The sequence below is a fragment of the Calypte anna genome, chromosome 13, assembly GCF_003957555.1.
Source record: "Calypte anna isolate BGI_N300 chromosome 13, bCalAnn1_v1.p, whole genome shotgun sequence".
Taxonomy (NCBI): Eukaryota; Metazoa; Chordata; class Aves; order Apodiformes; family Trochilidae; genus Calypte; species Calypte anna.
Window position 1 is genome coordinate 16,039,019 of NC_044259.1, and position 22,523 is coordinate 16,061,541.

At 40.3% G+C, this 22,523-nt stretch overlaps 1 protein-coding gene across 5 annotated transcripts in view; it reads right to left on the reverse strand.

Moving 5' to 3' along the window:
* Positions 1 to 22,523, reverse strand: part of RAPGEF6 (Rap guanine nucleotide exchange factor 6) — a 111,399-nt gene that overhangs the window by 28,756 nt on the left and 60,120 nt on the right. For 3 of the 5 annotated variants that reach the window (XM_030459351.1, XM_030459349.1, XM_008495470.2), the window contains exons 7-17: positions 15,652 to 15,783; positions 9,932 to 10,115; positions 9,044 to 9,180; positions 7,988 to 8,146; positions 7,470 to 7,622; positions 6,783 to 6,947; positions 5,382 to 5,489; positions 4,945 to 5,148; positions 4,148 to 4,256; positions 1,904 to 2,147; positions 1,419 to 1,576 (exon numbers count right to left, since the gene is read on the reverse strand). In XM_030459351.1, the coding sequence (XP_030315211.1) occupies positions 1,419 to 1,576; positions 1,904 to 2,147; positions 4,148 to 4,256; positions 4,945 to 5,148; positions 5,382 to 5,489; positions 6,783 to 6,947; positions 7,470 to 7,622; positions 7,988 to 8,146; positions 9,044 to 9,180; positions 9,932 to 10,115; positions 15,652 to 15,783 (1,753 nt within the window). Of the gene's footprint in view, positions 1 to 371; positions 387 to 1,418; positions 1,577 to 1,903; positions 2,148 to 4,147; positions 4,257 to 4,944; positions 5,149 to 5,381; positions 5,490 to 6,782; positions 6,948 to 7,469; positions 7,623 to 7,987; positions 8,147 to 9,043; positions 9,181 to 9,931; positions 10,116 to 15,651; positions 15,784 to 22,523 lie in introns of all 5 variants that reach the window. The other 2 variants (XM_030459350.1, XM_030459348.1) reach the window with 1 other exon arrangement.

A 22,523-nucleotide genomic window follows, 5' to 3' on the forward strand; every position in this document is an offset into this window, starting at 1 on the left:
GCATGTAATTTTGGTTATAGAGTCCAACAGAAGAACAAACTAAAACTCCAACTGTGTTATCATCTACAAACTCCCTTTCTCTAAAAGGGATGTAAGCAATTTCACTCCTTGAGAGCAAGGTCACAGAGAAGCAAAATAAGCTGCTGAACGTGATTCCAGGGGTCAGCAGCAGAAATGGGAATAAAATGCAGGTCTCAGTCTCAGCACAGCACTGTGCCCTCAAAGAGGACCTATGGAGTCCTTTTATTTTATTACTATCTCATGCCCTAACAATAATAACTATGTCAAAGCAATGTATGAAGGTGTTAAGTTGAAGAGGCAAGCCATGCAATATTAAGGTCTACAGGATGCTCTGCATCAAGGATACTTACAGTAAAACCCAACAGCTGCAGGCAGGGAAAAAAAAAAAGAAAAAGAACACTGTGTCAACACCAAATCAAGATTTAGATGTTTACAAAACTTAGCAAGGGTATGTAGTACATATTTGGGGTTTCTCTGCCACTCAAAAATGGGAAATTAAAAGATAAGAAGGACTTATTATCAACATTTCATGTTCTGCAGTAACTTGGAAAGTATTAATTCAGGTTCTTAGAGAACATGGGTGTAGCTCTCATGCAGACAGCAAGAACCTGGATTTGCTGGCAAAAGGGAACAACTTTGCTATGGATATTTATGCACTTGATAGGATATATCTGTGTACACCCCTTTTAAAAGGGAAATCTGTGAATTCCCATAAACCTAAGTCATAGCCAGCAGGCACTTCACAGAACATGGAGTTCTGCACAGAACTTACACTTGAAATAGGGAAACAAGATTCTGACTTAACATGTTTACAGGCAGCTGCATATATAGAACTACAAATGCCTCCTGTAGCCACCCCATAAACTCTGTTCCTACAGTAAGAACTATGAAAGGATGGAGCACACAGTTCAGAACATTCTTCATCTCTTTGGAGCAGCAGCTGAATACAGGTAATGGTTGTAAACCACTAAAACATTAATCTCACTATGTTGATCATATGGCAATCCTATTCTATCCACAACACTGCTTGAAATACGTACTCAGAGATGGTGGATGGTCAAGCCAAACCTCCAGGAATACTGGGATTGGGAAGAGATCACAAAAAGGTGCAGACAAGGGCAACCACCTTCCACCACAGCTCTGGTAACCACCAGTATATCAAAGAGGTGGCAAAATTTATTTCTTTGTAAAAGTAACCCAAGTGTCACATTACAATGAAGCAGACAGAGGTTCAGACAGGTGGATTTTTAGCCAATCTCCAGCTTGGATCTGTTGGGGCCCCAAGATAAAGAGGGAACTGCACACAGCGTGCTGCATTCTGCTTAAAGATGGAATTTCCATCCTGACCCAGCTGCCTTGTCATCATCCTGTAAACCAAGCTACTGCTGCTGTTTTACCTGAAGGATTAGAGAAATCCAGAATGCTTGTTGTGGGCTGCAAGAGGTCAGGGCTGCTGGATGAGAGGGTTCCTGGAATTGGCATGATGGCCAAGCTGTGTCTGCACTGCCGAGTCCCCACGATGCTGTCGTCCTGTGACTGGCTCACGCTGCCATCACTGCAAAACAAGCTGGGTTCAGTTCTGGGCATTAAGCTCCTTCTATTCATCTTGGGATGAATGGAAATAGAGAAAATAATGGCACCCAGGTGATTTAATTGCACGTTGTAGACAAGCTTTCAAAACAAGGACACAGGGTATTTGAAAGCATTCCCCGAGAGCGAGGATATTTTGGTCTTGTTCTGCATTTATTGGTCACGTTGGCTGCATTTTATTTTTTTTTTTTAAACATAAGCAACATAGACAGAATGACTGAAGATACTAAGCAATCAGAATATCACAACTAATGAGGAACAATTACTGCTTGACCAGAAGACTCTGACAAACCTGAAGAGTTTTGGAGGCAAGATGCTGAATCGAGTCTTGTCTAAAATCTTCCTGATTCTGTTTCTCCCACCAGAGACTGTGTTTGCTTTCATTTTCTTGTTTCCTTTCTCACGAGGAAACATCTGTTCCACATCTCCAGGCATATCTGGGATGGAATAACGGTTGTTTTTCTTTTCTGCAATTTTTGGAATATGTGGAATTCCATTCTTCTCTTGGCCTATCCTGCAGAGCAGCTCCTTAAACACTGGAAGAGAAGATACAGACCTTAGAATTACAACTTCACAGAGAATTCTTGCCCCTCAAACCTTTTGTCACCCATATCCCTGCTGAGAAAGTGAACCAAAGGCTTACAAGCCATAATTCATTGCATTTTAATTTTGATTCTAAGAGTGTGAATCTTTTCCCATTCAAGTGCTGCTTCTGTTTCTTACCTTGACAGAAAGAACTCCTCAGTGGTCAACAGAAACAACCAAATATTCTGTATATAAGACTTCTCTTAACTGCTTTTCAAATTAGCACAAATTGCAACAAATTTCACAGATCTAGTCTGGACAGGCAACAAGAAAACACTGAGCTCACAAATTACCTCTATGTATTTATTGACTTTTTGTCTGCATCTTTTAGGTAACAGAGTGCAGATATATCCTCTAAAATAACTGCAATATAGACTAACAGCTTCCAAAATTGCCTTTGTTTTCTTTTAGTAATACTACTGAACAGAAGCTGCATCAAATTTCCTATTGCAGTTATCAAACTAAGTCAGTCTATTACTGGCACTGACATGCCTGGAGATATAATACCTTGGAAAAGATAAGAGTTGATGTTCTGTGTTCCTTCTCAAATACAAAAAAAGTGAAGAAAAGAAAAATCAGTCAAATCTATTTATCAATACAAATTATTATTTTTTTTAATCTTAAAAAAAATCTTTTTAAATCCCTCAAGTCAGAAAGTCAGAATTTTCTGCCAAACCCATGGCAATACTGGGAAAATGTGTAACTGTGCACAGCAAATTACTCAAGATTGTCTCCTTTGAGCAAGGCACCCAAGACTTTCTGTATAGAAAGCCCCAGACAAGTTGCCTTTTTCTATTATGCAGTAAGATTTAAGGCTTACAGCCTTCACAGTGTGGATTCAAATAGAGGAACAGGAATTGCTCACTGTCAGCAGCAGGCACTTTGCACTCAATTAAAAACCAAGATAATTTAAGGATTGTTGTTGAAAAAGCTTCAAGCCATGAATTCATTCCAATGTATCAAGGACATCACCCTGAAATTCTATCAGGAATTCTATCTCTAGCAGGAAGAGATTAGAATCCACTTGTAAATGTATGTTGCTTTCATTTCTAATACAAATCCACACAATCCATCACTGCCTCAGTTCAGGGTACATTAATTTCATGTCATTTCACTCTAGTCTGGACCACCAGTTAACTAGGGCTGCTTTAGACTTGTCTGGAGTGATGCTAATAACCAGCTGCTTGGATCTTGAAACTTTTTACCTGCACACTGATAAATCCAAAACAACAAATGAAAAGAAATTCAAAAGTGAGCAAAGCAACTGGAGAAGGAAAAGAAGAAAATGAGACCATCAAAAGGTGTCAGATACAAGTAGGGAGGAAGGAGCTGCCTTGTGCACAGACTGGTTCTTTCTGTAGCTCTGGTTATTATGCTGCCTGCACAGGATTATGAAAAAAAAAAAAAAAAAAAAAAAAAAGAACAGATGGTTTGACTGAGATTTTAAAGAGGTATTTATGTGTTTATATTCATATTGGCAATTAAAAGCCAACATTTATATGTCATGCTGCTTTTTATATCCCCTCTTTAATTGCAGATGTAAAGACAATTTATCCTGTCGTGTTCCTACACCCATTACAAGAAGTTTTGACAAAAACCCAGTTTTACTTTTTTGCTGTTTCTTGGCAAAAAAGATTTTGGCCCAGATCCCTTGGCTCTCTTTTAGCCATGTTGCATGAAGGGATACTAAAGCTGCTTAAACAGGCATTTGAGGATTTCTCAGGGAGTAGAGAGCTGGCTAGGCTGGCTTTGTGCCACCCAACGTGCAGCCCTTGGCACACAGGAACTTATCTGAGCAAGGGGAGGCACAACAAGGGGACTTGTGCACAACTTTTCACTCCTACAAGCAAGCTGGAAAAAAAGGTGGAATCTTATTGCACTTCTGAAGCCAGAAAGACCAGAGTTTTTCTTCACATGCACAAAAATATATCACATAATGAAGTCTACTCACCAAAAATGTTAGTTTTCACAGTGATGGAGAGGTGAGTGTTGTTCCTTAAGATTTCCAGAGCTTTTACAAAGGTGATGTTCTCAAAATTCTGTCCATTTACCTCCATTATCTTTAAGGGGAAATAAATATTGGACTATGAGGAGAACAGCTATTTATGGCAGACAAATAAACAGGTGATAACACAGGCACAGTAAGAACTTTTCAGAAGTTATCACACCATCTTCACAGCAGTTGTAGAATGAAAACTTTGCTTGTAAAGCAACTACTTTCATGCCAGTGGGGTTGCAGCCTGTTAACAAACCAGGACCTCCACTGGTACCTGACCAATGCTTTAACCAAATCTGGTTTCTGGGATGACATTCTGGCCCTTAGGAACTGCACTTGAACCCACAAAGGGTGGATCAGAACCTGCAGAACTGATGCTGCATCCAAGGCCAGATGTTTGTCACCACCCCACCAGGGACCTGGGATGACTTCCACTGGGTGGGAATCACTCCAACAGGACAATCTGATGGCCTGAACCATGTGTCTGACCAGAACATTTCCTTAAATAAATAGAATTTCCTTTCTTTTCCCAGGCTGTTTTTGAAATATTTTCAAATGTGTTGAAAACTATTTCACAGAAACCCATTGAACACTTGGAAACTGAGCTGTGGCCTTCACAACAGAACACAAGCCACTCGTTTGCTTTTCCTCATCTTTTCACTGAGAATACTACAATTGCTTGGAACTGGCTCCTTTTTTTTTTATATATCAAATAAGAGATTAATATTTTAAATGAACTTCATTCTCCTTACCTGATCACCACGCTTGAGACCAGCTTCTGCTGCTTTACTGCCTGCTTCCACAGTCTCCACAAAAATACCAAACCCCTTGTCACTTCCTCCAAGGAGGCTGAAAAACAGTGGGGAATCCCTAGAAGGTTTTTGCAGGGTAATTTGTCTCCATTTTGCTTTGGCAGCACAGGCAATATTCAGCAATCTGAGATGCCCTTTCATTTTCTGTAAAAGAGAAGACAAAAAACTGAGCCCAAAGTAGCTTTTAGTAGAAAAAAGTTGAAAAAACTCTCAAGAAAAAGGACTTAAGATGCCATGTACCCAAATAAACCATGTTTAAAGTTATTTAGTGACTGTTAAAGGCTACATACAATGTGCTAGTCACTGGTAACACACTGGAGAATGAAAACTTGTCACATCAGGAAGTATGACAGTAATTTATTTTTCTTTTCTCCTACCGTATCTTCCAAGTTCTTTTCAAACTCTTCCAGAAATCGAGTCATAGCAAGATCTCCCTCAAAGTCATTAAAATGATTGTTCACCCACAGCAAGACCACTCTGGTAACCTGTAAAATAAAGAAAGAATAAAATCATGTCTCTAAAAGGTACCTATGATCCTCCAGCAGGCTCTAAGCTATGAGCAAAGAATCCAAGCACATGGCAGGATAACCTCTGACAGATTCCTAACAAAGAGAAACACAGGACATTTACACTTGAAATCATCTTCTCTTTTCCTTTATTTGTGGAAACAACTGAAGCATTTCTTAAAAAGCCAAATATTTTTGTACCTAATTGGCTATATCACCTGCTACTAACTGGTGCACAAATGCATCTTCAGTTAACTCTTCCTTATGCTGCTTAGAAAACTTCTCTCCCTAAAGTATCCCAATAATCTCCTTAAAGAAATTCCTAGGAAGTATGCTGTGATAATAAAAAGTTTTCTTTAAGAACTTTTACTTAAATCTTCAGATTTAAGTCAGATAAAGTCAGTCTGACAACTCATTGTATCCAGGCATGTTGGACAAGAAAAAGCTTTGTCCATAGCAGTTTCTCTTCTAAAAATAAAGAATTTCCTCTTGAATTCACTGAAATGGTTTTATTTTTTCTTAAAAAAAAAGTAGTTGCCAAATGAACAGCATGGAAAAAGGTAAGAGGAGAGGCAGTAACCATAGCAGAGACCCCAGACCACTTCCTACCCACAAAAAAACACAGCATTTTGATAGTCTGTTGGGTTTCCTTCACCCAGAACACATAAAACTGCTGCCTCAGAATTTTACTGCCATAATTTTCAACAAATTGGACATGGATACAACATTCCAGGGTATGAGCATTTCTCATGTGTATGTACACACAGACTTAAGAGTTAAACCTCCTTCTGTTAATGGAAATATTTTTATCAACTGCACCTGTCTCGAGCAGACTTTATTTTAAGTACAGAGTTAATAATAAACTGCTTAAACAAGATGTGCTCAAGACACTGAAAATCCTGCAGCAGAACCTTATGGAATTCAAGCACAATGCTCTTGTGAAAAGAAAAATGGCAAAAAGGTACATCCAGGAGATCAGGAACACATTTTCCTTGAATTTCTGGTGAAAAAGGATTTCAAAGACTGGCATTTGTATCTTTGAATTAAAGAGGAAACATTCTGTTTATTCATCACTCTGCAGAAGAGAAGCAATGTCATACCTTGATTTAGGACAGAGCACTTGGAGAATCCTTTCTTAATCCTAGTGAAAAATAATTTGCTCTAAAATATCTTGCATATCTGTAGTATAACCCTGGTTTATCAGCAATACAAGGAGGCAACAACTTGGAGACATTTTCTCCGATAATTCAACTCTCTTTGACTCAAACCAACCTTATCCCTGAGGCTGTCCACTGTGAACCATTCCAAGAGTTTATTTCCAACTTCCAGGGGGCTGGTTAGAAATGTTCTGTATGTCAGAAGGAAATCCTCAATGTAGGTTGGATCCACAATAGAATGTTCTTCTATCAAGTGCATGATCAGTCGCTCTGGTGTTGCCTTAAAAATTAAATGCAAAAAATAACTGATTTCTCTCATCATTACCTCTTCTTTAGAGGGTGTCAACATAAAACCAGGTGAGCAGTATAGGCCCTTCTTAAATTTAAGTTGTGGCAAACTTCAGAGAAAACACACTAATGCATTTAAATCAAATCTTCAGGCTTCTCTCAGCTCACATGTTTTGCACAGGTTATACCTGGCTAAAGCAATTATTAGCCTCCCTTAATTTTAATACACAGGTTAAGTGCCTCCTACAGATGACAAAAAAATCAGGTCATAAAGTGCACAAAGGGCTCTGCCAGTACAAAACTAAATATATATTCTGAAGAGGTCTGACTTGATTAAAAAAGAAGTGGAAGTAAGTTTGTAAAATAATATTGATTCCTCCCAGACAAATTTTTTCAACTGAGGCAGAAAAAAACTGAGCATGTGTTCTAGATTCAAACCCCAAGTGTATTTGTTTACTAATAAATAAAGGTTTGATAGATTAATGGAATATTAATGAAATACACAGGAACTCACCTTGATAACTATGTGTCCTTTCCTGGTTCCACTGCGATCCAGCTCCCTGTGCTCCTTTACCATAACAATTTCTCCTTCTTCCTCCACTTTATGAGTGTTTTTTTCCACATGGTTCAGAATCCTCCAGTAATCTTGCTGGGCTATACACACAAACTGCCAACAGAGAACATGGGATTGTTAATAAAAATATCCAAAACATGAGTGTCTCCTCACCTCTGGGCTGCTCCAACACAACCATGGCAGCACTGCATTTGACACCAACTCTGTTCAACTCAACTATAGAAGAAAGTTAGAAGGCAAATCTTGTAACCTTCTTACATCTCCCAAAGGTTGTTTCAGACAAAATATACAAAGTTCAAAGCTTAGAAGAAGTGGAAATGGGTATTTTCTATTTATCTGTTCTTACTGCATGTCTATCAGTATGACCAAGATGGACTAAGCTTTTCAGCACAAAGCAGAAGTTCTGTGTCTCACACAACAGCAATGTGAACATGAGACATAAAGAATTATAATCTTACCTGGCAATCATCTACTTTGGTTCTGACCACTCCATTCATGTACTGTTTCTCCAGAGAAGGAGTAATCCCAAAACTATTTCCCATACAGAGATTCTCACTCTTCCCATCAGGATAGGTGATTTCCACTGTGCCATTTAAAATAACATACCAAGAATCCAGCTAGAGGAAGTGAAAAAAAAAACAAAAACCAAATTTTAAAAGTGAAGCTAATTCAATTTCATAAGCTGTTGCAAAGCACTCGTTTCAGCAAGGCTTATTCTTGCACTCTCCATTTTGTTGCCACCACAGCTTTGCAACACTTAATTCACTAAAAAACGTGCACTGTGAGGCAAGCAATAAAGATGACTGAAACAAGAATGCTTTCTAGTGTTCTTCATTCCTCTCAGAACTAATTCAGAAGGGAGGAATGCTGATGAATAGATTGTTTTTTAAATCAGTGGCTTAATTGCTACAATATATTTATACCACTTAGTGAACATGAATGCTCTTCCCCTGGGTACCTGTTTGGCCAAGAGTCCTCAGGGAGGGATAACCTGCTCTGGCCACTGCAGATGTCTTGATCCAAGGACAGGTATTCCAAAATAGTGATTCAGAGCACCCATGTTGGGAGTCTAATATTAACACCTATCTCCTCCCCCTGAGTCTGGAAACTGCTCCTAGTTTAGGCACTGATGTTACAATACCAACACTGTTGGGCACGGGTACCACTCCCTGTTAGTATTTAAAGAAACTACACTGTAAGAAGAGTTATTTTACCAGTGGAAATGATGGATTTTCTACACCACAAATCATTTTTGAAATAAACTCCTGGATGACCTGATAACACCACACTGAATGCTGTTTTATGTCTACACTTGGCCACATCGAAGCCTTGAGCAGGGTAATAATACACAGGCAGAGTTTCCCAAAGGGATGGGCAAAGGTGTGGAGATTCTGAATTTGGGTCATGAAGTGAGAATTTTAACTGCAGGATGTGGAGAGAGGAAACAGATTTTCCAGTTTTTTCCCCAAAATGCCCTGGCTAACCCAGTGCCTGTGTTCTAAGCAGCAACTTACTTCCTGGCCGTCTTCAAGTATGATGGCTCCTGCTTGCTCTACTACTTCAAATATCATCACTGAGCAAAGTTCTCTCCTCACAGACATGGTCATGTTTGCAAAGGCAGGGAGTTGATGCATAAATTCCAACAATTGCTCTGTTAGACAAAGGAAAGATCAATATGAAGATTGGAAGGCCCAGGGGTTCCTTAGGCACGTTACTCTTCACAGGTGGGATAAATCTCACTGAAATTTACTGATAAACTGCTCAGAGCTTTATGACCCCATTAGTGCCCATGGCTAATGAGCCCAGGAAGCATTTTGTCACCAACAACCAGAACTCAGCTCTACAGTCGTGCTCCAATGGACCCTTCATGGGTGCAGTCTGGCTAGAACGTAAAGCCCTTCAGCTTCAAACATTTAGGAAAATTAAAAATACCCTTACAATACAATAATTATAAGGCTGATAGGAGCATGGAATTATTTTCCAGTGTTTAGAGAAAGTGAAGTGTAGCATAAGCAGATTTTACTATTAAACTAACACCAATTTTTAGTTAAATATTGCAATAAAAGCTTTCCAGTTTACAATTACCTAAAAACTACACTACAGTAATAATATATTCCCCTTGATATTTAATAATTAATTCAACAGTTTCAGGCAGTCAACATTAGCTTGCTACCTATCCCTTCCTTGTATTAAACACTTGGAATGCTTTTTAAAATAGTAGTTTCTAGTCTTGGACAGTAAAAAAGGAGAAATCATTCAGTTAATAGTATCACCACAGCAGAGTGATCATTCATTAATATACATTTAACATTACTGAGCAGTTTGCAGACATGCTTCTCTTGCAGATGTTAGATGATACAGTTTTATATAAAAGACTGTTTTCTTTGTTTTAATCTCCTCACCAATATCATCATCAGTTTTATCTGCAGGCTCTTTCTCAAGGCACTCTCGTACAACATCCCGTCCTAGAAGTGGATCTGAAGTTCTGTCAATATCTTCATCCTCCTCTTCTTCTTCATCTTCAGAGTCTACAGGTGCTTCTGGAAGACCTGTTAAATCAACATCTCCCATCTCACTTTCTGTAGCCTGCAAAGAAAACACCCATCAGACAAAGAGTTCAGTATCAGGGTAATGATTTATGTTCTCAGGCAGCTAATAAACAGCAGAGGAAATTCTGGGACCAAGGATGAAAACCAGAAATTGTGACAGCTCCCTTCCTGAACACTGACAAAACATGGTACACTGAACCTGGATTTCCAGAGTGGTACAAAGTTTGATTCCTATCAAGCAAAACCATGCTACAGGCATTATGACCCCAAGTTCAGAAAACAAAACTAACACACTGGGACGTTTTGCTCTGGGTCTTGTTTCCCTTTCCACCTCTGATGAACAGCAGGGGAAGATAAACCCCTCAACCCTTCTGTGTGACACAGAAAATTACAAAGCAGCTTGAGTGGCTCAAATGAAAGGGATTTGGTCTCAATTCTCATGTTGGTATTATGACATGGATTTGGAGCCTTGGCACAGAGCAAGTGTGTCAGGTGGAGCACAGAAATGGGGGAGGAAGGAGGAGCTAAGGATGATTCTTGTTCCTCTGATGGCTGATTCTCACTTTATAGCATTTATTTTCTTGAAAAATCAGGTAAGCAAAATGCTTTTTCATCATTTGAGAGCCTGTATTCTTAATGAAATATTATCACTGAGTAACACCACTGCCCACAAGCACATTTCTACTGTCATCAATAGATGGCAATGTAGACATCAAACTCAGCAGAAGATCCAGACAGCGATGGGGAAAGAGACTGCAACACTGGAAACAAAAAGCAGAATCACATAGGAATCATTTGCAGTAATTCCTTGTGAAGTTTAAATAATGTAATTGTATGGAAATAACTTCCCAAAGAGATGGAAGGCAAAAAAGAAAAAACCAACAACAAAAAACCCCACCAACTTGCAGAAAACATAGGTTTTGGTTTTGTTTGGTTTTTGTTTGGGTTTTTCGTTCCACATCCCTGGTTCCACTGCATCCATTTCTTTCTGGAGGTCCTCACTCAGCCATGCTGCCTTCCTTGCCATGAAAAACCCCACTCATTTTATGGGACTTAAAGGCAGGGGACTGCTCAGCCTCCACCCTCCTACAAGCTCCTTGGTGATCAGCTCAGAGCTTTTGACAGCTGAGCAGTTTTTCTTCATGAAAATCCTGGATTTTAGGTATGACCTTGAACCCCTGAGCTTGTCCTTATTTCAATAACTAGCCAGCAGAGCTAATAAATAAAGCTTAAATGATTTCACAGAAATATTTCTTCTGCTGGAGGGTAACAATACATATAGGGTTAAATCTGTTTTACATTACATCATTTCACTGGCTTATGGAGCTCACATTAACAGTTTTGGAATTAAGCCCAAGTGCAAATTGTGCTTGGAGAGTCTCAGCAGCACATGATCAGCACTGTGTTTTATTCAAGGACTTTTCCAGCATTTCTTCTTCTCAATAGCTGCAATGTATAGATCAACTTTTCCAGACAGAGTAAGGCTGGTATGTATTCTCCCTTTAATAATATCAAGCTAAGATACCAAAACTGAGGCTACAGGTTCTACAGAAAAGTGAGTCTTGAAAATTTCAGCTGAAAATCCTACAGAGGACAACAAATAAATCCAATTTCTTGAGAAATCAGGTATCATTTGATCAAGCTATGAAATCAGAGAGATGGTTCTCAGACTTTGTGTCCAAGATTCCTGCAGTTGGTTGACAAAACGTTGGCAGGTTCAGGGAGTGCTGGAAGGTCCAGGAAGGATTTTGCTCAAAAAGCTGTCTGCAGATGTAGCTGCTCTTCCCAAGCATGATGTCCCAGCTGTTTCCATTATCAAATATCTAAACCATTCTTAACGGAAACATTTATCAACCACTAATTTACAAAATGAAACCAGAAGCTGCAATCCTCAAACCTTACACAAACAGGGATTTTTCAGGGTCTCCAGGCCAGGAGTATCTATTGAGAAGGCAGCAGAAACAGCCTCAAATGGTGTGTGTCATGTAAGACCATCTGCCAAGTTAACAACAGTTTACCTCACAGCATTTGTTTGTTATTTTAATTTGGTTTTATTGCCAATTAACGTGCTTCAACTCTGTCTGACAAACACTGACCATGCAGATTGCCCTGAGATGACCGTGGAGATGAGCCTACACTTTGGGAGCCAAAGCCATAAGAACTGCCCCTTGCAAAGTTTTCCTGATAATGACCCATATTGGAGTGGAATTTGGATCAGGATGCACTGAAAGAAAAAACTTATTATATGCCTCATGTAAAAGATATCCTGTGTCTGAATAACTCCACCTAATAATTTATTTTAGTACTCATGATTCCTGTTATTGAAAGTGAGGGTTTTTTCCCCTCTCCTCGTATCAGTTCTGTCAGGGGGAATCAAGTCCACACCTTTTTTCAGAATTCCCAGCAAACTCCTCAGTAATCTCCCTCTCTGATGCACAGATTTTAAAATCAAAACCTTAATCACAACTGGAATTATTGATGGGCAGTTACATTGCTGCACACACACAGCACTGGCTGCCAAAGTGATAAATGGAAGATTTTTATTTTTTTTTTAAAAAAAAAGAGAGAAACTTTAAGCACACCACTGACAGAACTACAGAGATAAGAAAAACCAGATGTAAATGTGTTGGTCATTAAGGGAACAGCATTGCAAGCCACTGACAGAGGCAACTAATTCATCATAGCAGAATTAAGGCTCTACCCACCTACAGCTGGAGATAGGATCTGGGTTACCTGTGTTACCCTGGCTGGCTGCCTTCAAGGCTGTCCCATGAAAGGGCAAAGTAACACCTGCTGAATTCATTTTCCCTGAGGATACCTATTTGAGGTCAAAGCAGGTCTTTGCAGAAGTTATAATCCCTCATTTCAGCTTCTGGATGCATAACCACACAGCTTCCCCTGCTTCTGGAGCTCTGAAACTAAGTATACTGCCAGGAATGGGCTGAATACAAAAACAATAAATAAATATAATTTTTAAATTCACTTCAAGCAAATTAAAGAAGGTGTGTTAAAAGTTGCAGGGAATCACTTGTCTTTTTTACCTTTTTTATATTAAAAAAAATAGCTCAAAAGAAAAACAACTGCCTTGGGGTATTCCAAGCAACTTGGATGCAGCAATACATCCAGGATGTATTTGGAGATTTCAGCAGAAGGATGGAAAGCTCCAACAGGGAGCAGTAATGGTACAGGAGAAGAGAAAAATATCTCCATACATTTATTTTCCTGAGTTTCTGCAATTAACTGAGGGCTTAATACAGCAGACTCCTTTTCTGCTGATCTCACCTTCAGCTTTATGTTCATCATTTCCTGCTGAACATCCTGAGAAGCAGCTGGAACATGTGAAACCTCATTTCAGCACTATGGATGGATATAGGCTATGCAGATGAACAGAAATCTTTCCAAATCTTAACAAAATATTGTTTCATTCTTTGGTTCTACCATTCTAACATTCTCCTATTCTGGAATTACATTTGCACTACTTAAGATACCATTAATTCAAAAGGTCATTTTGAGGCTACTTTCATCAAAATTACTCCAAAAAATGCTTTTCCTCTGCTGACATTAATGATGCTCCTAGAGAGTCTGGCATGTAGCAGATATGAAGCTGACTAGAAACACAAAGCATCATTTTCCAAATGCTTTATGGAAAGCTGTACTTTCAAATGTACCAAAAATGCTTTCAGCTCCTGAGCCAATAAATGACACTCCAAGCGTAGGTTTATTGTGTATCAAAGAGATTCTCTGCCTTCATAATATGATGAATATTGGGGGAAACACTTGTCTTTTGCTTTCTGATTTCAGAAGCTGTCTGTATCCATGTGTCACTGCAATAGAGTGCTATTTAAATGCTGTGCCATGACATTATTACAGTTTCTATCCATGCACTTGTAATTGGGTGACAAACAATAAGAGATTTCTGTAAAAATAACTTAAATCTACTACAGTAAAGTAGCAAAGTACCAGTAGTAAAGCCCATAAGGTACCCAGAACCTTTTAACAGGCTACTGGGGAATAGGAATGAAAGATTTTTAATATGCACTAAATGATAAAGAAGGGAGGAGAAAAAACCCAACCAACCACTGGGTTATTTTGCTGGTTTGTTCTGGGTTTTTTTTTCCCCACTCATGACATGCCTGTTGCACACCTTCACCCACAGTTTATCAAATGTTGGATTCTGCAATGCTGTCTTCCAGAATTAATGCCACTGCAGCTGATGATCACACATTGCTGTAATATTATCTTTGTAGAGCTCATGTGAGTCTAACAGGACATCTGACCCACCTCAGGCATCACCCCAGCTGGCTGAGAAGTCTCAGCAAAAATACACCTCACATTCAAAAATACATCACCTCTGTTTAGATGCTCCACTCCACTATTCCTTTTATTTATATAATTCTTATTCATTTAACAATTATGCTCTTTCAGCATTTTCTGAGGGGTAGACATGAGGTATCTGGAATGCCATTAATCACATGTGACAGAGTATTCACTCATTACTGGAATATTTTCTTATCAATAATATATTTTAAGTGCTTTTCACTTAGAGCATTCTCTCCAAACTACTCAGGTAGACAGGCAGGCAGACAATGGTCAGGAAAACTGTCCATCAGCATCCTAATACATGAGATGTTGAGGTAGAATACACAGGCTAGTTCTGGGGACTCTTAACTACTTGAATCAACTAAAAAATTTTAAATAAAAGTAAGTAGACAATAAAATCTTCCAGCACTGCCTCCAAGAGCCTGTTTCAGGGATGCACACTGACATAACTGGCAGCAAGAAAATCTAAAGAAGTAGTGAGGCAGTAGATGAAACAGGATAAAAATGCAGAGACACTTGTGTTCTAAAAGGATTTTTGCTTTTAATGCTTTATTTCTGAAGTCACCTAGCAATACTTTGCTGAAAAATAAATCAGTAATCTCTGTTTAGTGTACAGAACTAGTACCCAGACAGTACCCAAAGGAACAGGTATCCAAAATCAAACTGCACCTCAGCTGTGCTCAGCACTTGCTCTCCAACTGCTGTAGTCAGATTTCAACTTACAAGTTGAAAAGCTGTGCAGTTACTGATCAAGACAAACCTAAGGTGAGCACCTTCATCACCATCCAACCAGCACTGCAGTGTGACACAAGCTGGGTATCTGACAAAGTATTTTCTCTGTGACCAAATGAAAGCTCTCTCTGAATGTCAGAGAACTTCTCACCATGCAACACTCAAATTTCTGCAGTGAATTACTGCAGAGGGTGCATTCCTTGCCATGCTTTTGTCTGCAGAACACAACATCTGTTATTACCAACACATACAAATAATCAAGTAAGGTCTCAGAAACAAGAGAATGGTCTCACAAACTCTGTTCCTCTTCAGAAAGGAGAGAAATGATCCCTTAGGTAATGAAATGTGACCTTCAAAAGCAACAATTCTCTTCCACTTCTGGCTGTGGAGGTGGCAAGTCACAGGAGTGACACAGGGATGTAGAGAAGCATCAAGGCAAGTCCTGGATAAACAGCCACTGGTTTTGTTCATGGAACGTTTCACATTGAGGAAGAAAAAAGAAGAAACAAATGTAATTTTACCTGATAAATATCAGAGAGGCTGCTGCTCCCAGAATCACTGGCAATGCTACAGCCAGACTGACTGGAGGGGACGTGAGTCACCTGGGGATGAGGGTTGTCAGTGAGATGCATCTTGGTAAGATCAGCTGGCAGCTGGAAACAAAAGGGGTTTGGGGAAAAGAAAAAGAAAGAAGAAAAAACAAGATGGGTAAGTCTGATCTGAAGACAAAGTTATTCACAAAACTTCTGTTCAAATATTCTGTGATTTTATTCTATCTGGCTGTAACGTGAGGTGGATTTTGACAGAAAGCTAATTTAGACAGTTCTCTAACACATCTGGAAATGAACACATGGTTACAGATATATACACTGGAGTGCAGGACTAAAAACCTCAAACATGTCCATTCTATTGAAAAGTCAAGTAAAAAATTAGTAGCAGGCTTTTGAAGAACTGGAGCCACACAGAACACTATAAAACAGTAAGTCCTTTGATTCAGCTGAACAATCATTTTCTGCCACATGTATTTCTAATATTTTTAAATTTACACTCAACTAGATGGAAATAGCATTGTAGCATAGAGTATTATAAAATATATGCACCTTTTTACTGATGAATTATGAAAATTACATATTCTTCCATTAAAAAGAAAATGTTCTGATGCAGAAATAAAGTCAAAAACTATTCTGACATCATTCTGGTTTTCAAAACTGTTATGCTGAACATGGGGGATGTTGTGTCATCTGTAATTGCCACTGACATTCTCCTTGCTAATTGCCACTCAAAGCCACCCATCCTCTCAGCTCCAAAAACCAGCACAGATTGTTACTTGCAAAGTAACTCTGGGAACTGAAAGACTAAAAAAATATTTGTATATATTTCACTTACAAAAAGAAAGCCTAAATACCCACCCTGGAGATTAATCCCTATGTCCACGTGTTTTTGGAAAAGGGAAGTTTGAAAAGCCTGAGGTTGCTGAACTTTCACAAACTTCCATTAACAAAACCCTTCAAGAAGTAGGTATAAAATAGTGAACTTGATCCAAAGGAAAACCTGCACTTTGATGCCTATGTTTAGACACCCAAAAAAGAGGTTTAGGTTGATAGCCAAAAAAAAAAAAAAACAAACCCTAGGAAAAAAAAAAAACCCCAAACCAAAAAAAACCCAACCTATTTTCAGGCTCTGAGAACAGCACAAAGGTCAAACCTTTCAGCTGCCAAAATTCAAACCAGTGGCCAGAAGGGGCTCTCACAATCTCTCAGAGCAGGGGGCAAGTGCTGACGTACACCAAGATGAGGATTGCTCTTCAAAAGCAACAAAAATAGGTACAGAAGCAAAGGAGGAAAATTTAATTCTGGTCCAGAGCACAAGCTGGGCACTTTGTAAGTCCAACTGAACACATCTAAAGGACACATTTGTGTGCCATGTAGAGCATCACCCACAGGGCAGGATGTGCTGTATTATCTGCCCTGAAGCCTGCAGAGATTCCCAGCTTAGGGAAGTCACTGATATTCCAAGGATTCCACCCATGGTGCTGCTGCAGGTTGTTCCCTTGGCTTTCCCCATCTGTCACAGCTGCCTGGGAAGGGCAGAACATCCTCCACCAGGGAGGACAACATCCTTCCTAGCTAATTCCCAGGCAGGGCTGGAGTCACCCAGACACTGCAGGGCAACTGAAAACTCCAAGAGTTTCAGTAAATGAGAGAACCAACCAACCTACAAAGATTGGTTACCCCCAGCTTAACAAGAGCACAGCTTTGCTGTAAACTTCTCAGCCTTACATCCCAACAACTGGCTCTGAGAGCAGCTTCAGTCACATTTCTTCCCATCCCTGAGCAAGTCCCCCACTCACTGTGGTTAACACAGACACGAGGAAATTTGATTTATATTCCTTATCCAAAAGGGTTATGATTTTTAAACCTGGAAAATGGCTCCAGAACCAGCAGCAGAACTGAGTTTGTGGGATTTGCCAGGAGAACAGGGGCAGGTGCCTGCTCCCTACCAAACCCTGCAGCTGTTAAGGCCATTTTGCCTCAAAGCAGTGACACACACTGTCACAGACAGCTCTGTCTTCCCTCATTTAGTTTAAATGTTGAGAATCTTGTGATGATACCTGCTTTGTACACCAAGGTGGAGAACCACTGCTGGAACAAGATGTCTCTCCAAGTAAAGCAGTTGTGTATGTACTTCAGATGCAGTTTTCACAAATACCCATTGAAGATACATTGAATTTCCCAAAGTATTTCTCATCAGCTCATGAATCCCTTACAACTCATCCCCAATCCCACTGCCAGGACTCCCATTCATTTCCATCACCCATAAAGCACAGGGGTACAATGTTCCTGCTCCATTCATCAAGATGTTCTTATAAAAGACATTTAATGCAGGTTAGATGCAAGGAACCACTGCGATATCTCTTTAAATTTGAGAGAGAGATAAGGTTTATTTGAGACAAGTGACCTTTAAAGTGCTGCTTGCCACTCGACTCAATCTCCCAAAATAAATCACAGCTTCTGTCTTTTGTATGTCGTTTTTATTACCCAAACTGATTGTTCTTTCTTTCAGAGCTCACTAAGCAGCAGTCCAGTTTCTGCAGCGAGATGACAGCGGATGCGGGAAGGACTTGCTGGATGTGGTTGTGAAGTTGCTGGAAGTGACATAAAATTGTCTTAACTACTCATGAATAATGTTTACTCACTATTAGACCATAGGGTTTTTTTGTGGGGGAAGCTTAACAGACTTCTGATGGCATCCATGTCTTGAAAAATTTGATGTTGGGGAACAAATTCAAAATAGCCAAGGTCACCCATGTCCACGTAGATACCTGCTTTATCTTCTGGGTTGCTGTGTGCCTCAGCAGTCCCAGCTAGGAAAACTCTCCAAATCTCTGAAATTCTGATAAACACTCATCAGAGAAATAAACCACTTAGTTGTCACTTTCTCTGATAACAATTACATTTCCTTGCAAGAAGGGAGAAGCTGGAACTGGAGGATGAGTGCGTCCGACGTGCTGGCACAGCCAGTCCCTCTGCTGGTGCCAGCACATCCTTGGGACTGACCTTTCCCAACAAAGGGATATTTAGCAGCAACCCCCCCTGCTGAAATGCCATACTGCAGTTCAGAGCTGTAAGTGAAAGGAAATTAAGAAAATAGAAGTTGTGGTCTGCACAGCCACCTACAGCTCTGCCCTCCTACAGAGTCAGGAAAATACAGCCTGTGATTACACTGGAACCCCCTGCATCTACCAAGGGGTTTTTTAAGAGATACTGCAAATTGCACCAGGGAAAAAATGGAAAGGAAGACCATTATATCCTCTAGAAACTTTTCCTAATGGTAGCATCACTCTGTCTTAGCACAGAAGCCTAAAACCAACAGCAGCCTGGACTGATTTTTGATAAATATACGTGAGATTTCTGAAGGTTACCCACAGGGTCCAACCCATCCTGCTCCCCAGGACACAGCCAGGGCCAGCTCATGATGTGGCAGTGCTGAGGAGAAGGTAGGGCAGAGGACAGAGGTGTTAAAGAAGGTTCTGAGTAATAGTTAATTAAAAAAGGCATGTGTGAGGTGGACAGACAGCAAAGGGTCCAAAGGAAGGCCACGGAGATGATCAAAGGGCTGGAGAACCTGGTCCAGGAGGAAAGACTGAAGGAGCTGGAGAAGAGAAGGCTCAGGAGAACCTCAGCACAGTATTCCAGTACTTGAAGAGCAGCTACAAAGAGGTAAAACTCTTCCTTCACAAGGAGCCACATGGAGAAAACAAGAGGCAATGGGAGGAAGTTTCATCCGAGGAGGTGAATTTTTTTATCCAAGATCAGTCACTGGAACAACCTTCCCATGGACAAGGTGGAGACCCCATTGCTGTTTGCAAGATATAACTGGACAGGGTGCTAGATAATCTCGTGTAGGCTCACTTGCCAAAAAGAACCACGTTGGTGTCAACACAGACAACTGACACCCCTGCACAACCACCAAAATCTGACAGGTTATTCAGTTTTTCTGATGAGTCCTGGAAGGGACCCAACCAGCCAAAGTCCAGCTCATTTCCTCTCGTGTAACAGGAAAGTAATATTCTTCAGTTTTGTTACTTCATTACACTTTCATCACCAAAACCACCCCAAATGTACAACGAGGCAGTACTTCTCCTCCACAGCCACAAAACATGGAGGCAACAATTACACTGAACTTTTACACATCATTTTTCAAGCTGTCCAGTGCATCTCACTCCAGCTCATCTGCAAGTCTCTCATTTCCAAGCCACCCAGTTTGAGGTGTCTGACAACCAAAGATGTCAGCAAGACAACTGCCAGGTTACAGGGACACAGCTCAATCACACTGATTTTCTAAGTTAAAACTGAATATATAGTCTTACACACTACATACCTATAGCAATACACTCTACACAAGCCATTCACCAACTTTCTCCAAGTCTTATGTGTTTAATTTTGAAATTAATGGGAATATAAATCCCAGTGGACGGTCCCTCTCAGGAGCTGACAGACCATCTCTCCAGGCCTGGGCAGAGTGCGTCTGCACTGACATTTACTTCCTACATAAACACCATTTACTCAGCAGTGAGGTCACACAGAAGACTCAGGAATTCAATTAAAAGCTACTTCTGGTATCCCAGATTTTGAGGATTGCAGATGCCCTGTACAGCAGAGCAATGCTGTGACCTTTGGTGAGATGACCACCAATCCACTCCCAACTGAAAGTGACTGGGGAGCCTCAGGCCAATTTCCCTCTGTGTGCTCCCCAGGGAGGTTTTGCTAAAAATTAAGGCTACAGAAAAGTCATTGCCAAGTTTCTGCAGTGAGAGAGGCAACCACAGAGGTCAGAAGTGAATTTACATTGTACCAATGCTAAACTGAGACTTCTGTCTTTCTGGTTGCCATTCTTTCCAGGGAAAAAAAAAAACAGAACCTCTTTTGGCACAGGGACCATACTTTTTGAGTTCTTTTTCCTATGTGACTTTTGGATTTGCTGGAACCTTTCCCCTGTGGAGAAGCCACATCTGTGCCTGTGTGCCACAAGTTTTGAAAAGAAGTATCAGTAATTCCTGGTAGACTTTGGATATCTGAAAAAAAAAAAACCCCACATGCTGAAAAGGCACAGACCACATGGGACTTACAAATTATCTTTTTGCATGTGTAAAAGCAGCTCACCGTCCTGTTTCAACCTGCAGTAAATGGCATGTTTATTAAATGCATTTAGAAGCATCCTGCAAGGAGGGCACTGACCAAAAGACTCATCAGCAGAAACCAAATTACTGGAGGAAGCACAGGCTCCATAATGCTCCTGGTGTACCATCCATTAAAAATGCAGGTTAATGAAAAGAAAATGAGCAATAAGGAAGGAAAGGTTGTCTGAGACTCCTTGATAACAAAGTTTTCCATCAGTTTTCTCAGGTCCCTGTATGGATGTTTAGAAACAATCGATCCAGTCTGGCCACGGGAGAAGCATCAGCCTCCCAGGGAACAGTCTGTCCTTTTATAAGCTGTGCAAGCAAAATTTTCTGTCCTTGGTTTTACAGATTGTCAGTAACCTTATACCTTATTTGCTTTTCTGAAGTTGCCTGAAACATTGCCAGCAGAAGTAATAAGCAGAAACAACACGGGCTTGATTTCCATGCAACACCCGAGGACAAGACCAACCAGGTCTCAAACTGGCAGCCTAACCACCCCGAATTTGAGCTATTTACCATTTTGTTCCTTGCTTGAGGTTCTCTGTTAAGATGTTCCCACTGTTTGAAGCTGGAAGCCACTAACACACCCTGGGAGCATTAACTGTGATGACACTTGCTAACCTCTGAGCTCTAGGAAATGCTCCTGCTCAGCCTCCATCACCCCCAAGTGGTTTAAGGGTTGCAATTTTCCTTTCTCAGATGATCAAGTCTAGACTCTAACAGCCAGGTAAAAAAATGCCCCTTTGCCTGCAGTTCCAAAAATTAAAGAAATCTGCCAACTGAAAAGAGTAGCTGATCAAGGAGCTGAAGGGTCCTCTGCCTCCCCACCCTCCCATTCCCTTCATGTCCCTTTTTCTCTGTGATGCCCTTGATTCAAAATCCTCCTAATATTAGAAGGAAATTGTTCTGCACCAGTTCCTTCTTTTTAACTCCCATTTGCACTTCCACTCTTCTGCTCCCCCCAGTTTTGCCAGCCCTGCTGGGAGCTGTCCCCTTGACTCTGCCAATCCATGTAGACTGCCCACACCTTTTGTGATTTCCTACAGAGCAACCCCACAGCAAGGAGCTAAAGGGTGGGATGGGTTTCCTACATGGCTCCTGCAGGAGCAATCAAACTCCAGCCTTTGGACCACTGGTGGTCCTGCCCTTTTGGAGCACCTCCCAGGTCATTCCATGAAGGGTAACACTGATTTCACAAGATAACTGCTTGCTTTAATTAATTTTTTTTCCTTCTTTTTTTTCTTTTCTTTCTCTGACCTACTGAAGCATGAGCAGTGATGCTTACTCCCACTGACATCCAGGCTCTCACCAAGAAAACCCTTCTGCGTCCCACTTTTTGCTCTCATCTAACCCATTAATTCCACCTAAGGAAAAATAAAACCAACAAAATTCTGACTTTTTTCTTGTCATCACTACATAAATTACTTTAATTTATTTTTTAATTTACATGCCCTGCCCTTAAAATAATGAGAAACCACCAAACCCAACTGGAATTCTCCAAACTTGTCCTGCAGAATTTTCATTAGCCTTTCTCCCAAGAATTTATAGAAATCAATTCTGATTTCTGTTCACCTTTTACAGAAAAGCTCAGGTTTGCTCCAGCTTAAAAATGTTCATAACACACTTAAGAGCTGTGTTAATGGGAGAGGAGAAAGTTGCTCCTCTGAGATAACCAAAGAGCCCACTTAGGTATCCACAGAGAGGTAAGAT